At 41.0% G+C, this 17,962-nt stretch overlaps 1 protein-coding gene across 1 annotated transcript in view; it reads right to left on the bottom strand.

The window, feature by feature from the left end:
* Positions 1-1,539: 1,539 nt before the first annotated feature.
* Prmt3 (protein arginine methyltransferase 3) overlaps positions 1,540-17,962 on the bottom strand; it is an 80,444-nt gene continuing 64,021 nt past the window's right edge. The window contains exons 14-16 of the mRNA XM_027410503.2: positions 11,256-11,306; positions 10,977-11,064; positions 1,540-2,335 (exon numbers count right to left, since the gene is read on the bottom strand). Of these exons, the coding sequence (XP_027266304.1) occupies positions 2,226-2,335; positions 10,977-11,064; positions 11,256-11,306 (249 nt within the window). The 3' untranslated portion in view covers positions 1,540-2,225. The remainder of the gene's footprint in view (positions 2,336-10,976; positions 11,065-11,255; positions 11,307-17,962) is intronic.

Raw genomic sequence — 17,962 nt, 5'->3', positions numbered from 1 at the left:
GACATGGGGGTGCAGAGCAACCGTAGGAAATTCAAATAAAAAAGGGGGCATCCTAAGGGCCTGAACCAAAGTGGCTACACTCAGTGTGCATTAGACAATCTTTGACCTTGCCTCTCATCACAAACTGGTCTCCCTATGAGAAGAGACAAGTACAGACTAAATCTGTATCTTTGTGAGCCACAGACAGTCTTTACAAATGACCTAGGCCTGGTCTCCTTGACAGCGTTGGATGGCTGACATGTCTTGCTGTTTCTCTGGGTAAAACTGTTAGCAGTAGTGTAACACTCTTGGCAGAAAGAGGGGTTACAGAGCCCAAGACTGATCTTACATATCTAACTTCACATGTGACCCTGGTTCTTCTACCCTAAGGGGAAGGTACAAGTGGGACACATAGGTTAATTCCAAAAGGTGGTCAGAAATTAAACAGACTACTTAGGAGGTGAATGTAATGTAAGAGGATCATCTTTGGCTACAATACCATCCTTGGATAAAAGCAAGTTGAAAGTTGACTTGGGTGACATGATACTCAAAAAACAAAACAAAAACAAACAAACCCAGGCAACCTTCCCCTAAGGAACACTCTCCGTGACACACCCCAAAAGCCTAGAGCATAAACTGAACTCAAAGCTCCCAGAGAAACCAGCTATTTGGAAACTGCAGAAAAGCAGCTGCCCAATCGACACCCAGGGGTTGCAAAGAGACAACAGACCCCAGTTTCAACACAAGTGTGCTAAAGAAAACAGCAAACTCCCCCATTCTGCCCCTAATGAAACCCCTCTGCTTCCCTATACTTTGCCACAAAAACCCCAGCTTGAAGCCAGCCTCCTTATGTAACCAGGCAGGCCTCAAACTCATACTAAAGATCTGCCTGTCTCTGCCTCCTGAGTGCTGGCATTAAATGTGTGCACACCCATACTTGGCAAGAGGGATAATTTCTGAGAAATACTTTTTTAAATAGTAGAAAATATTTATTCACTGAAAGGAAAGAAAAAAAATAAGGAAAAGAAGGCTGGGGCATAGCTTAGGGTTTCCCTACTATGGATGAGGTCCTGGGTTAAATTCCAATACTGCGAAACAAAATACAACACAAAATATGATGAGTTATCTCCCCTCCGCTGACAGTCCAGTTCTTTTCTGTTGTAATCATTTCACTCTTCTTGTGCTGGGTATGAGCCAGCCTGCTGAGGCTGGTCCTTCATTCCATGTTACTGGGAAGAGCTGCTTCAATGAACAGTGACAATACTGTCAACTGTCACTTATTGAGGCCCTGACCTGAACACCTGAATTGTACTCACATAACCAGCATCTCATGAAAGGAGATGGGCTAAGGAAAGACACTAAGATCTCACTGAGATTTACAGATGCATGGAAATCCACCTTCTTCAGAGCTAGGCTGAGATCCTGCTGAAGTCTAGTTTGGATAAAGAACATGCCTGACTCACCTGCGGAAGCCACTATTTTCTTGAAATTGACTCCTTCCTTGACTTGTTAAAGGAAATGCTTATGACCTCACAACAGGAATCAGTGTGATGAGGAAGCTTTCACTTTTTCAATAGTTATACATTTTATTGAGTATTTTCATTCTTTCAGCCTGAATAACAGGATTTTCTATTAGCAGATGCATGTGTGACCTTGGTACACAAACCTAGTCTGAAAGGCAGCATTTTAGAGAGGTATACATCTATCTTAGCCTTAAGAGGAATCTATCACTCCTAGGGTAAGTACTGGATTAGACTCCCCAGCAGTGCTATCGATGGCTAGAGAGGACCACTCAGCTTCTGCAAACAGGATGTGCAGGAGCTGCTGCTCTGTCCTGTGCACTGGCTCCCTAGTCTTGAGATACCCTGATATTACAGCAAAGAGTATAACCAAAAACTGTTTCTCCAGAAAGAAAGTCTACAATAAAACACTGCTTTGTGCTGCTTGTTATTAAAAACAAAATTTATAGGAATTTATCTAGAACTACTACTATTCCAAAGTCAGCCAATTTAAATGACTCTCAGTCTCCCTTCAGCTAATCTGCCAAGCAGGCTTCTGCGACTAGGATCCACGCAGCAGAAGCAGTAGGAGGGCACAGTCTTCCACTGAGCTCCCCACTCTATTTACCTTTCCTACCCAGGAGCTGCAGCCCTGTGGAGCCTCCCCCACCACTGACATTGGACCCCACTTTAAAGATGGAGAGTTGTGTGTGCTTCAGGCTTTGTGGCAGCTGGAGACCATGATGGTCACTGGAGACCGTAAGTCTGAGTTGAGCTGTTCAAGGTCAGAGCCACAATGAGGGAACGAGGATCCTTCTTATTCTTGTGAACTGTGATCTTTCCTTTCAAGGCTTCACCTACAACAAAAGGCAAAGCATCCAGTGAGAACAGGCTAGTGTGAACATAACATCCAGTGGTTCTCTTTTTCTGTGATCAGAGGTACAAGACATGACTGTCGGCCTTCAGTGTCCTGGCACTGTAAATGAGAACCTACATAGGTCCAACAGTGAACACAAACCGATTCCACCAAACCACACCTGCTATAGGGCAAAGCCAGGCTTTCCTGAAGACACAGAGGAATGTCTAAGTGACCTTCAGTATTTATCTCTAGAGCAGGAATGGGATTTGGGAGCTCATTCCCTATGGAGTGATACTCTCTCAGCCTATATACACGGGGGAGGGTCTAGGCCCTGCTCCAAATAATGTGATAGACTCTGATGATGCCCCATGGGAGGCCTCATCTTTCCTGGGGAGTAGATGGGGGTGTTAGTGGGGAACTTGAGAGGAGAGGATGGGAGGGAGAGGGAACTGGGATTGGTATGTAAAATAAGATTGGTTTTAATTTAAATAAAAATTTATTTAAAACAACAACAACAACAGCAACTCTGGTCTCCATACTCAAAGGGCAGGTACTTTACCAGCTCCTTTTTTTAGTTTTAAACTTTCATTTTATACCAACAAACTTGGTCTGAATTTATCATTTACTGATTCTGAAACTGGGAAGGAGATACCACTTCATGAATTAAATAGACTTGTTTTAGTACATAACAGAGAGAAAATGAAAGTTATGCCATGTATCTACCTAAAACCATGAGATATGCTACAGATCAAAATGAATGAAGAGACATGCACAGAGGATGGGCTCAGCACTGTGTGAACCACATTCTCCCCAATGATCTGTGGACTCAAAGCATCCTCATCCCGCATCCCAGTGGGGCTTATATGCAGAAGTTCAAATGCCTTTAAAATTCATATGTAGATGGAATCTGAAAGAGTCTAAATAGTTTGAACAAGTAAGAGGACTCAACGTTTTTAAAGATGGTGTCCTCCTGGCCTAAAGACAGATGCATAGATCAAGAGAACAAAGTGTGCGCTCAGAAAGAGGCCCATATACATATGGCCCATTAATTTTTGACAAAGGAGCCAAGGTAATTAAATGGGAAAAGGACACTTCTGTCAAGAAATGAAGATGGAACAACTGAAAAGATGAATCACTAACTCTTAAAACAAACATGAGATAGATTATAGCCTTGTTGACAGCAAGTCTGAATGTTCCAGAAGCAACACAACATCCTTGCTGGAATCAGCTGACGTTTTAGGATCAGCACGAAAGACACATGCCATCAATGACTGACATACTAAAACTCATAAAAATGGTCTATTCTTTGAAAGACATAGCAGGAATTGGAATGAACATATTATTAATGTACCTATTTGATAAAGAACTTGTTTCCATTTACAAAAACAATTCTTACAACTAAACGACAACAAATAACCCACCTAAAAATTGAGCAAGAGGGCAAGATGTGGAAGCACCTGACTATTGCCCAGAAGTTAAGGGGCAGAGACTGGGGCAGGAGGATAACACATTCAAAGCCAGCCTGGTCAAGCCAGGCAAGATACATAGAAAGACTGTCCCCAAAATCCAAATCCTCACAAAATTCCAATAACAGATGAAAAAACGCTGATGTCATTAGTAATCAGACGAATACAAATTACATATACAAACACAAAGCTGGGCAATGACCCAGCCATAATCCCAGTACTCAGGGGGCTGAAGCAGGAGATCCTGGACCATAGAGTGAGGCTATCTCAAAGACAACAAAGAAAGTACAGATAAAATTATGCACCCAACAGAATTGCTAAAATAACTGACTTTATTTGAAACAGTGGCAAGAACTCACAACACTGGTAAGAACATTAAACATGAACTGCCTTAAATATGAAGCAGACATTGCTGCTGTTCTCATGTTTGAAGATAAAACAAAAGATCTCTCTTCTGCAGCCGTCATTTCAAAGATTAGGGTGCAATACACACTTACTGAAGTTAATTAAATGGTGTGAAGGGTCACAGTGGCAAACACATAATTCATACTGCTGAGCCCCCTTCAACTGTCCATACCTAACTAAAGTGCCAAGGCAGTGGCTGTCACAGTGGGCTAGATAAGAGTAATTAGTCAGTGTCAGGCAGAATAAATAACCATTGCTGCCAGAAGCGTGTACGGCAAGCTCCTGCTATATAGAGAGAAAAAGCTTGAGCAAGCTCCTGTAAGCACCCTGAACAAGCTCACTGTGTGTATGAGCATCCTGAGCAAGCTCACTTTATGTGTAAATACCCCGAGCAAGCTCACTGTGTAAAGAAACAGTCTGAACACAATCATATTTTTAAATTTAAACATGAAACAGATCAGGATTTTTAATACAAAACTGTTGTATAAACTGTATTAAAAAAAGTGCATTATTTTCAGATGCAAAGAAACACCACACATTAAAAGAAGTCTTCTGCAACTAAACCTTCTATCCTGGAGCACCCTAAATTCTAAAGTGGGTCATTCCTTTGCAATTATTTTTAGAATTAGTTTGTAAATAAAATAAACAAAAACCTAGTGAGTTTTGCTCCTAGACAAATGGATTCTGGCTGAATTCTTATTTTTGACAATTTCTTAGTTTTGAGAAATTCTTTATCCACATCTTTCTCTTTTTTTTTCCCCCTTGTTATTTCCTTTTCTTTTGATTTCTTTTTTTTTTTTTTCTTTTAAAATTGGAGACAGGGTCTCACTGTATAGGCCTGACTAGTCTGGAATTCTCTATGTAGAGCAGGCTAGCCCTGCCTCCTCAGTGTAAACCATTTGGTTTAGTAATCCTTCCTGCTAAGTATTCAGTCTACCCTCACAAAGAATCAGTCTAGTTTACTAAACAACATTGGCCATTGTTGAAGATATAAGCACAGACACACAGACATATCACACACAAACAATCTAGGAAGAAAAACTGCATGGCTATACTTACAATATGTCCCATGAGTATATTTTAGTGCCCTGGTTAGCCTGTGATGTCTGGGACTCCACACTTCACATTCTAACCTACAGTGTTGATCTGTAACATGGAGCTGACATCATAGAAGTATGATGGTGCACACCTGTAATGTCAGCACTCAAGAGGAGGCAAAAGGATCCGAAGTTCAGTTATCCTCAAGTACACAGCAAGTTCAAGGCCAGATTGGGCTACTTGAGACCCTGCTTCAAACAAACATCTTGCATGTTTCACCATGGATACCAAAATTCATGTATTGTACAGTTTCCTAAATAGACTCAGCTCGAACTCTACCTAAAAATCCTGCAATGCATACAATCATTCATAGAAAATACTTTTCTGCTAGGAGCGACCATTGCTGTATAGGACCTCTTGTGAAGACTGCCAGCAGTTTTTGGAGTAGCCCATTATGTTAAAAGAATGGCTGCCTTCAGTCCCAATCAATCCTTCCCTCCCCAACTTCCTGATAAATAGCACCTGGGCTTTCAGAAGTAGCTAACAGTAAGAAACATTCCATGGTCGGGTTACTTAGCAACCCTTCCTCCCATGCACTCTCCAACCTAGCTAGCCTCCTGCCTTATCTGCACATGCACTTTCTGACCTTGCTAGCTAGCATCCTGCACTCTACAGTTGCCTTCAAGGACTCACGTACAGGGACATTCCGTGGTTTGGTTATCAGGCAAATGGCCTCTCCCTGCTGAGTTCCCTCCCCACCAAGCTTCCCACTTCAACCACTATATAAGGTCTCTAAGAAAAATAAAATTTTGCAGCTTGATCAGAAATCCTGTCTTGCTGTCATCCTTGCATCTATTCATTCCAGGGCCTTCGAGGTTCAGATTCTTGTTGCAGCCCTGCTGGCCAGGGCACTTTTCAGCCATGCAAGATAAAATCCAAACAACCTGCTCAAGCCCAGCAACAAAGTAGGGTCCCTAAGCACACTGGAGCTGGCAAGATGGCCACACAGTAGAGCTAAGTGCCTTGGCACAGTGCCACCTTAAAGGACAGAAGAACTGGACTCAGCAAGTAATTCTTCTTTTACTGTAGCCCCTCAGCACAGCAATATCGATATGCCAAACATATAAACAGATAACAGATAAAAACAAAAGGCTACTACGGACTCATGCCATTAAACTCTGAACAGCAAATGGCGACACAAACTTATGCTGTTAGAATTCAACACAGCCTAAGCAGATGGATGCAGCAGCAAATGTATGTACAAGTTGACCTGGATAAGACAGTAGGGAGCCAGTGATTGAGGACAACCAGTAAGACTCCCAAAAGCAAGCAGAGCTGAAGTGGCACTCACAGAGATGCCGCCACAACAGCTGTATATGTAGATTACCTTGAATAAATCCTTAAGTTCTTAAGAAAGCAGGACAGTCAGCTCAGAAATGACCAGTCTAGAAGCTGCAGAGATGCAGGTCAGTGTTAGAGCATTTGCCAAGGCATCTGTGAAGCCCTGGGTTTGATTTCCAAGCACCACAAACCCCCAACCAGAAGATGTAGCTGGAGCATGAGTTAATCAGTCTAAGGGCCCTTAAGAACGAAAGAATAGATCTCTTTATAAACAGCTGTGGGAAAAGTGTGAATTTCATCTGGATGAAATTGTCCAACAAGGGAGTTTAAAATTTTGATGGCAAAATATCTTGCAAACATTCATTTCCATAAGCCTGCCATTCCAAAAGTCTCAAAAGATATCTACTGACCATGTGTTTTACAGTTTAAAGCCTTTAAATTTACATATCTAGGTCTGGTATTGGCTCAGCAGGTAAAGGCATTGTCAGCAAGCTAGAGTGAAGACTTGAATTCAATCCCTGGGACCCATACTGTGGACAGAGGGAACCCTTTCCTCTGACTGCCACACGTGTATTGTGCCACTTGTGCACCTATATATACAAATAAATAAAAACAAATAGCACCTACAGAGTACACTGTGTGTTAGTTTTTGGGTATGGTGCAGAGAATGTACGCACCACATAGCACACCTCTCCATTCATTTAGCATTTAATTTCCCTCATTAATGTTCTGTAGTTCTAAGATGTACAGGTCTCAAGTATTTTTTTTTCCTCTTTAAAACTACATCCATTTATTTATTTACTTAATGTGTGTATGTGGACACGTTTGTCACTGTGTGTGTGTGTGCACGCGTGTGCATACAGAGATCAGCAACTGTGAGTTGAGTCTCTCCTTCAACAGGTGGGTCTCAGGGATTGAATTTAGACTATCAAGCTTGGCACCTGAACCCACTGAGCCATCTTGTCAGTCCTCTGATGTGAATGTGAGGCTCTTCTTTCTTCATTCTCTCTACGTAATATTTTCTTTTGGTCTGGCTTCTAGAGGTATTTTGTTAAATCTGTTGATAAGCAATTTATGCTATTTATATGTGTGTTTATCTTATTTAACTTCTAATAACTTCAGTCTGTGGGTTCTAGTTATCACATGTAGGAAATCTGGCTATTGTGTTGTTATTATTTTCTGTCCTAACCCTCTTTTCCTGCTTCTCTCAGGGACTCCTGTCATTAGACTGAGGACAGGACACTTAGAATTTCCCCATACAGTGAGAAACTTGAAGCTTGTTTGTTAAATCTTCCCCTCATTTTGATATCTATCAATCTATGACCCCTGTCACTCAATCATCTATCTATCAGTCTATTATCTATTTAACTATTATCCATCTATTTATCTGAGAGAGACTTTCTTCAAGGCAGGGTCTCATGTAGCTCAGGCTGGCTTTGAACTCACAATTAAGCAGGGGATGACCCTAACCACCCACACCTCTACCTTAGGCATTTGCCAACACGCAGCTCATTTTTAAAGCACTTTCACTGACTGTCAAGTTTAATGACCTGTCCTGCTACTAATCCCACAGCCTTCCACTAAGACACCTCTGTCCACCTACCCAGTGACATTCATGTGTAGTGTCTTCTCATCCACTCATGTCATGTAGAAAATAGACTTATTTCAATGTGATTCTCTGCTAATTAATTCTGTCATTTCTGGATCTTTATGAGCTCCTATTTTCCTGCATTTGGTGTCTGACCAAATGCCAGTTATCAAGGACTTCATGAGGAGTGTCAGGTTTCATCATTTCCCTTATAGTCACCATGCTTCCTGTAATTTAGTTCCCTCTGAGGTTCATTTCAATGGTTTGCTGGGTGTGTGCAGGTAACCAGGATAACACATTCCCACACAAAGGACTGGTCTTTCTTGAGTCCCTGCTGAATGAATACAGTTCATAAAAGCAGCACTTTGGTTATGGAAACCTACAACCTCTGAGAGCCGCTGGAGTCATGAGCTACAGTGTCTGGGTTTGTCTGTCTGCTCTTGTGTACCTATTCTCTGTGCTCTTTCACCAGCCTTCAATGAGGATTAGAGGTCTTGTCTGGTCTGCTTGTCCTCTTTAGACCTCTTCCCTACAACAAACTTCTAGTCTCTATTCATTAAAAGGTGTTAAGCTGGTGGGGCTAGAGGGCAACCTTAGCATCACACAACTGCTTCACAACACTAGGAAAAGCCCAGACGCAAAGCATGCACTAGTCATCTTAAGGGTACTAGAAGAGCAGGTGGAATTACACATTCTTACCAGTTATCAAGTAGTTCTTTGAAATTAGAAGAGAGAATTGGGAGGAGCATGCTTAAAGGCTATCTTTCATCTCTCTCTAGTCTAAAACACATGAGGTGGGCAGGCCTGCTTTTAAAGTTCTAGTGTTAAGAAGACAAGCTGGTTATAAGGAAGACCTGTAAATTTACATGCAAATTCAACCTAAGCAGCAAAAATGAAAACAAAGCTGCATCCAAAGCTCTGGTCTGTGTTAGTCTCGGGTCAGTTGTGGTATGCTTCAGCTTGCTTCAGAGAAAGTGACACTATCAAGGTCTCATTCCCCCAGACAGCTCTGAAATCTGAAGTGAGAGGGGCTGGCGAGATGCAGCTTCCCTCCAATGGTCTCATCTGCACCTACATTCAACTTTTGCAGCAACAGTGAAATCAAAGCCATCTCAGAGTGTTGGGAAATGGGATATAGAGCTTAGCATAATGGTAATATGCAGTCCTTGCTCGGTTTCATCAAATCCTGACACTGGAACACAGACTGCTCAATTTTAAAAGTAGCATTAAGTATCTCTGACACTTAATGAACCCCTTTTAGCCTACTATGTCTGAACAACTGTACAGAACTCATGCTCCTGCTGCTGGACTCTACCAAGGCTCCATGTCCCTTACACATACCTTTCCTGGTATTTTCAACAGTCTCTCAACACATGGTTTGCAGAAATGAGAAATGTGAAAACAAGCTGAATCATGGCAGAGAAAAGATGAGTAAGTAAATATGGCAGCTCCAAGGAAGAGGTAGAGCAGTCAGCATGCAGAGAGCTGGGACAGGAGGATTGCTCTGAAGGCCATCCTGGGCTCTAGAGTGAGACCTTGTCTCAAAAACAGTAACAAATATGCATCATATAGGTAATGCTGTGTGTGTAAATGTCATTCAAAAGCAAAATGATAGGCTGTAAAAGATTCTTCCAACACCCTGTTTACATGCAGTTTTACAAGTATAACTATTTACATATAAATATGTAGAAAAGGTGAAGCCACAATACTTAGGAATGATAGTAAATAGCTTCTGCATAGTCACTTCCTTTCCTCTACTGAAATTCTCCATACAAAGTTGCCCCAAGTACAGTAACTACTGAGTGAGTCTCATACATTCTATTGCTAAGTGGTTTAACCACTTAGGAAATAAAACATTTTCTCTTAGTCATATATGCATGCTATCACTTACTAGTTATCAACTAAAGAAGCACTGTCTGGAGGCTAGACAAATGGCTCAGCAGTTAAGAGCATTTGCTGTTCTTGCAGAGGACCTGGGTCCAACCACCATATGGTGGCTCACAACAATCTGTAATTCCAGTTCCAGGGGCTCCAAAAGGCCTCTTCTTATCCCCACAGGCATATGCATGTATACAATACACTTACATACATGCAAACAAAATATCACATACGTAAAATAACACTTGTAAATTACCTTGTATTAGCTTTGAGGTACATAATATTCTTTATTTATTTTAGAAGATAAAAATTAGACTTAAGGGTTGACCATGTTACTCAATGGTTGAATGCTTGCCTGGTATGTGTGAAACTACAGGTTTAATCTCTAGCTCCTAAAAACAGAGCAAAACAAAAGACAGAACAAGCAACAAACCTATGACAAAATTGAAAACTTTTTTTATAACATAGATTTTTTTAAAACAAACTTATTTATTTATTCATTTTATGTGGTGTGTGTGTGTGTGTGTGTGTGTGTGTGTGTGTGTGTGTGTGTGTGTGTGTGTGTGTGTGTGTGTGTGTGTGTGTGTGTGTGTACCTGCATATGCATTGGTATACTATGTATGTGTGGGTGTCTATGGAGGTCGGAAGAGAACATGGGTCCTCTGGTGTTGGAGTTATAGGCAGCTGTGAGCCTCCAGATATGGGTGCTAGAATATGAAGCTGAATCCACTGAAGAGCAGCAAGTACTATTCACAGCTGAGCCATCTCTCCATTCCCTAACATACATTTGTAATCAAACATTAAAATACTTTAAACACACATAGACAGGCAGCTCTAGGACCTCCTACCTTACCATTTGTTATGTTCTCCTAATGAGACGTGAGTGACCACCATTCCCCCAGAATGAAGGGAATACTTCTCACCTGCTTTAACTGGAAACGGCTTTTCCAGCAGAAACACTGTCTGTTTCCAGTGTGTTTTGGTGCTCTGAGGGCCCGTAGAGAACACGACCTGCATCAGTAAAGTTCAGAAGTATCTGATGAAGTACACGATTTTTAATATCATGGTACATTAGTCTACTATATCAAATACAAGCTGCAACTGCTTACAACAGCAAAATGTTTCTGATCAAACACCTTGGGGCACAAATCAAACAGAGCACTCTGCATAATTAATCCTTATGAATAACTCATGATACTTACCCTGTTGTGGCAATTCTTCTCAAAATATATATCAAAGTACCCAGCAACTGCCTGTGATTTAAAAAAATATGATTATTAAACTAATTACATGATGTAATCACTAACTATTCAGCCTTTTAAGACTTGACAAATTAGAAACTGAAAAGACTAGATACCTCAGAAACCTAAATTTTTCTAGGAAAAGATGCTGTTAGTAAATAAATAATATAATTGGCTTTTCCCCATAGAACAGTGTGATAATAAGGGTAACAAGGCTAATCAAACAATCAATAAACGGCTTATCAGAGAAATAGTCAAGCAAGGCTGCCCAAGGTGGGAGGCTAGAAACAGAGGCCCAGCCAGACTGGCTGAAGACTCAGTTGAACAGCTTGCAGACAGCAAGGGCATCCATCCTGTGCCCTCCAGCTCTCCTCAGACTTCAGACATCTGCAGCTGAGGGCAGTCTAGGAAAGGCCTGAAGAGCCGGAGCTCAGTCCAGACGGTGACTCACAAAAACATGGATCTATGAGATCGTGGCTACAGTTTGGTTTGGGTTACAGAAGAAGCACTCTAATGCAGCTCAATTTGTTTTCATCTAGTTAGTCCAACTTCAGAGCAAATTACAACAGTTTTGTGATGGGATCAGTAGATGCAATTTTTAAATGTTAACTATTCATTATAAAAACATAATGAGCATAAGTCCCAGTACCCAAATAAATCTGTGTTTACAGAAATATCATATGCACGTTTTTGACAAAATATATGTGGAAAAACATACATATGAAGAAAATCATTGTAAGTAAGTCTAAGGGTTCCTGGGACAATACAAGAAAAATCTCCAAAATAAATAAATAAATAAATAAATAAATAAACACAAACAAACTAACACATTCAGATAAATATATATCTCACATTTTTTGTTTGTTTGTTTGTTTGTTTGTTTGTTTTGAGACAGAGTTTCTCTGTGGCTTTGGAGGCTGTCCTGGAACTAGCTCTTGTAGACCAGGCTGGTCTCGAACTCACAGAGATCCATCTGCCTCTGCCTCCCAAGTGCTGGAATTAAAGGTGTGCGCCACCACCGACCGGCATATCTCACATTTGAAAAAGATTTATTTTTTATGTGTGTTTGCATGTAGGTATGGGCACCATATGGTAATGATTCTTGTAAGATAATTACTGAAAAACACATTGATTAATCCGAAATGGAAAGTTTTAAGTCTTTTTTATTGATGGCCAAACCAAGGTGGGCATGAGCCTCTGAAGTCTCTTGGTGCCCATGCTTAAGGACACAACATTTTAAAGGCAAAACCCACAAAGATACATCACAATTCAATGAGGGTCACAGTAACCTTGACACGTTCATTCCTGCCAGAGGACAGTAGTTACTTTAGATATAACTTGCCAATTATTTTGGTTAATAATTCTGGACCATAGTCAGGGCAATAGAAATCTCAAATGTATGCCAAGGCAGAAGGGACCATGGAGGGTGGAGGTAGAGGGCTGAGAACTGTCTAAGCAAACACAAAATGGAGTGTGGGCTTATCTTAGTCATTTCAATATGTGTGCCTGATGTTTGTGGCAACCAGAAGAGGGCAAAGATCCCCTGAACTGTGGATCACAGGGGATTATGAACTGCTGAATGTGGATGTTGGGAACTGAACCTGGGTCCTGGGCAAGACCAGCTCTTGCCATTAGCCACTAAGACATCTCTGCAGTCCAATTCCACCTTTGTTTGTTTAAAACTTAAATGCTACTACTATTCCCTTTTCTTTTATATGGATTAGGCAGACTTAATTGGTTTTCAAAACTGGTATTAAATTAAGCTTACAAAGTGCTAAAAACAAGACATTGATTATTGCAAATTCACCAACAGACCAATTTGTGTGCTCTGCTGCTTTTGCAAAGAATGTGGAATTTTATTGATCTTGGAGGTCTAATTCACATTGAGTCCAAAGCAAATCCAATACTTAACCTCGAAGTTCATTACATTTTAGACACCATGAGGGAACGGAAATGCCATGGATACTTCTGCCAAACAGAATCACAAAGCAGAGGTTCCCAGACACAGATTACACCAGAAAGCCACGAGGTTACAGTTAGCTCCTTATTACAAATCCCTGTGTCTCAAATACCTACGGCACCTTCACAGATGAAGCCAGCTGCTTTCATAAGTATATTTCTGCATGCTTGCCTTGTTCACCACTGTATTCCTGGGGCCTGGCCCACAGCATTGCAATAAAGGTTTTCTGGGTGGCACTGAATAGAGATACAACTTGACTACACCACTTACCACACTGATCACATTCTGCCCTATCAGACTTCAGTCTGTTTTAAGAGCAAGGTTGAGGCATAGCTCAAATTTCTAGAATTCTCACCCAGCACCATTTTCTATAGCTCTCAAACATTTTTAGATACACTTTTAGTTCCCTATCTCTTAGACCCAGCTAGCTATATGTAGTTAGGATAACTGACTAAATCATTGTACTCTGTATACTGATGATTCACCAAAGAAATGAATAGAGGTAAAGAAAAGTGGTAACAATCTAATGATGTATTACTATGCTTTGTTTTGTTTTGTTGTCTGTTTGGTGTATGTTTTTAAGGCTGGCTTGTTTAGAAAAGAAGGAAAATGGCCAGGTACAATCTTCCTCTGGGAAGAGAGAAAGTACTGAGTTCAAGTAGTAAAATCAGCCATGCCCACACAATAGAATCCTCATTAAAAACCCTCAGACTTGGGGATGGAACTGTGTGCTTGGACAGTGGCTCACACTACCTTTGTGACAAGGGCAACTCTGGTGCTGGGACCTTCCAGACAGTCCCACCCACTCTTCTTTTGCGTCTATCATAAGACACTGGAAAAAGCAAACTGCCTGAGACTGAGTGCTAGAATTAAATGTGCGCACCAAGTGCTTATTTCAATGAACTGTATTTCTCCCCTTGGAAGTCACTCAAACTCAAGAACTGACTACCATGACAGAGAACTGGAAATGATGACATCTAGGTAATACCAGTGAATGACTGGAGCTGAGCTTAAGGAGAGCAGGTGACTCAGGAGGCAGGCACAGAATACATTTCTGTTAGTTTCCCTTAAATATCTTGTCAGCAGCAGTAGGGACTGCTTGGAAGAAAAAGGTATGAAAATCAAGTATCAAAAGTAGCTGGCTAATCTACAAAGTCAGGGTGATAATTACCCCCTCACACACACAGCTGTATCAGTCAGAGAAGCTTGAACGGCAAGGCTCTGAGGCCAAGAGAGGCGGAATAGGCAGCCACCAACGCCATAGTAAGAAGTGAGATGGTTAAAGATGACAGAGGACAAGTATGAGAGGAGAGATTGGCGGACAGGTGACCACTCTTGACATTGCTGAGAATCTTTTGATTCTGACATTCGAGGCACACAGGGAAGTAAGCCTGCTTTATTGTGGAGAACACTGTTCAAGCAGGAGCTCACATCTCTTGTGGGTGTCACAGCGGAAGAAAATGACACTAAGCAATTATAAACAGAATCATTTGAAAAGTCTCAAATTTTTAAGTCACATTTTGCTTGTTTACTTTGTATGCATAAAAGTAAGCAGTTCATTTTATATTCATGCATTTGAGGAATAATGAGTTAGAATTAGACAAATGACTTTTTCATGTGTGTCAGTGCGGCAGGTCCATTTTACAAAGGGGACATGGGAGAAGATGGCAGCCAACGAAATGAAATCAGTCTAGACTGTATGAGGAAGAAGGAAATTAAAAATCTTCATGATCACTATCACCTGCAGGGGGTAATTCATCATTTCTGTTCCTCTTTGGTATCATGTTCCACCAGTGCGTGGTTACAGCAGATACAATTAGGCAGCTGGCCACAGCCGTGGAGGATAATGTGCTTTTGATGGAGTTTATTCAAGCATGGAGAAACAGAGCTTGTAATCCATGTGGCAGGATATCTGCAGCAAAAGCACAATTCATCTGCTGTGGAGTATTTCTTTCAAAATCTCAACACTGAATTTAAACTCCGACAGATGAAGGGTCTAAAGCAAGCAGCAGATAATGCAAGGGAGGGTTCAGAGCTTATATCATAATACATAAACGCATGAAAACACAAACACGGGCGACACGGTTGCTGAACAGACAGCAGTGCTGTGATGACTGGCACAGAAATCAGCAAATGTGAGAGCTACAGCTTCCTCCCAAGGCTAACTATGCCTTAAATTATAGAGTCTTTCTTCTTCAATTAATTTCTATTCTATCCCAAGAGTGAATTTGTGTCTCCATTTGCTGTTGTGATCTCTCAAGGGGACAATGCATGCTAAGTGCTGTGCAACTCCCAAAGGGCAATGCCAGCCCAAGTGGTGTTTAGAAAAGGACTGAAAAACATGGGCGACAACAAAACACAAAAAATGTCTAAAAAGACCTCTTTCTGCAAAATCTCACTATAATACTAACTTATCCTCAGATACTGGCTGGAAAGCCTTTTCAGGTTTAGATCACATCCTTATTATTCCAAATTGCTTATGAACATAATGTTAGGAGCAAATAGAATCATCTCTTCAGAGTCTAAAGTAGAGTCTACCTTAAAACAAAAAAAACACCCGGGCGTTGGTGGCACACGCCTTTAATCCCAGCACTTGGGAGGCAGAGGCAGGGGGATCTCTGTGAGTTCGAGGCCAGACTGGTCTCCAGAGCGAATGCCAGGATGGGCTCCAAAGCTACACAGAGAAACTCTGTCTCAAAAAAAAAAAAAAACAACAAAAAACAAAACACACACACACACCCAAAAAAAAAAAAACCAACCAACCAACAAAAAAAACTCCATGCTATGTTACCTAAAGTGAGCTCAGGTACTTCTGCTTCAGCCATCCTGAGTAGCTTTGTCTAAAGACATGCCCAATTGTCCTCGCCTAAAACAAATATCTGCCATTTTGTACACTGTTACTTTAACACACCTAATGGTACATTCCTTCTGTCCTGTAAACATAAGCTATTGTTTTATGTAGTTAGTATTACTAATTGGTTCTTTTGAAACAGGATCTCATATAGCCAAGGCTGGTCTCAAACTCACTAAACTTCTGATCCTCCCACCTCACAAGTTCTGGAATACCAGGCTTATGTCACCATGCCTGGCTCTTAATATATTATGTATATGTGAAAAAAATGCACTTGAGTGCACAATGCAATGAGCTTCTAAACCAACTGTAGTTGTGAAATTCAAATGAAAAAATAGAAAGCAGCAGGATGTGGCAGTGCAACAGCCTTAATCCCAGGACTAGGGAGGCAGAGGCAGGTGAATCTCTGGGTTCAAGAGCAGCCTCATCTACAGAGCGAGTTCTAAGACTGCCAAGGCTATACAGAGAAACCCTATCTCCAAAAAAAAAAAAAAAAGAAAAGAAAAGAAAAGAAAAAGAAAAGACAAGGTAAAAAGAGATTAGAGGCACATGACATTGCAATGGCACTTTGTTTAATTCTTAAAGACTTAATTGGAGTGGAGCTTAGGGTTCGTTTATTCTTTCAGTATTATACAATGGCAGAATATTTGTTGGAGTGAATGCCTTTTATTTTCTTTCCCTTTCCCTCCTCCCTCCCTCCATTCCTCCCTCCCTCCTTCCTTCCTTCCTTCTTTAAAGCAGGCTTTGTAGCCCAGGCTGACCTGAAAGTCACAATCCTCCTGCCTCGGCTTCCCAAGTACCGGGATTTTCTTTCGGGGTTCTATCATTGCCATTGAGAAGTTTACTTGCTGGCTTTAGGCACAGACCCCCATGTCCCACCAGGCCCCACTTGTTCCTGGCTTACCTTGTCTTGACAGAGAAACCTATTATTGGGGGACAGAAAACCTATTACCACTATTTTTAAAATTCTCTTCTTATATTATGAATTTCTTACAGAATGGGTCTAGGGCTTCTTCTTCCCTTTTAATTGAGACAGAATTCACATATCATAAAAGCTACCTATCTAAATAAGGGTAAAGGCACGTTCTTCAATGCAGTCAAGAGTCACGTAGTATCACAGCCCTAGAATATTCTACACCAGTCCATGCCTACATTTGCCTGGTCTGAATCATTCACATGAAGGACTCACACAACATGCCATGCTGTAGCTGGCCTCCTTCCCTAAGCACAGTGCCTGCAGGTTTTATCTATACTATATGACTTCTTCATTTTCAGTCTTCACATCATGAGACAGAGTGCCCTGTAGCTCAGAGTAGCCTTGACCTCACTATGTAGCCAAGAATAGCATGATCCTCTGAGATTATAGGTGTGTAATATCCCCGACTTTCTCCATCACTTTCCTGAATGTATCTCAATTTGTTACTCATTCTTCCTGCATTTTAGTTACTACTGTTAATGGTAGCATGAAGTGTGAGCCACAATAAACTCTTCTTTCCTTGGATGTTTGTCAGGGTTATTTCATCATAGTAATAGGAATGAGGACATGTCTTGTCCTTGTCCTTGTATCTCCTGAGTTATTTTCTTTTGGTGTGAAACCTCACAGATCTTTTAAAACCTTGAAGATCTGCTGCCAACTGTACTCTATTGAGTTTTAGAATGTTTGGTTCTTTTCCATATTGGGCACCTTATTCTAAAAAAAAAACAAAAAAAAAAAACATTTTAAGTCCTTTCCTCCTGAACACATCAAGTCTAGTTCATTTAATGTTTATCTTGGACTAGAGCTGATCTTATCCCCTCCTGTTTCACCTGGTCCTTGGTCCATGTTGTCTTCTCTCTTTTAAATCAATGATTGCCTTT

The sequence above is a fragment of the Cricetulus griseus genome, chromosome 3 (genome assembly GCF_003668045.3).
Source record: "Cricetulus griseus strain 17A/GY chromosome 3, alternate assembly CriGri-PICRH-1.0, whole genome shotgun sequence".
NCBI classification, from domain to species: domain Eukaryota; kingdom Metazoa; phylum Chordata; class Mammalia; order Rodentia; family Cricetidae; genus Cricetulus; species Cricetulus griseus.
This window is presented reverse-complemented; position numbering and strand designations above follow the sequence as displayed.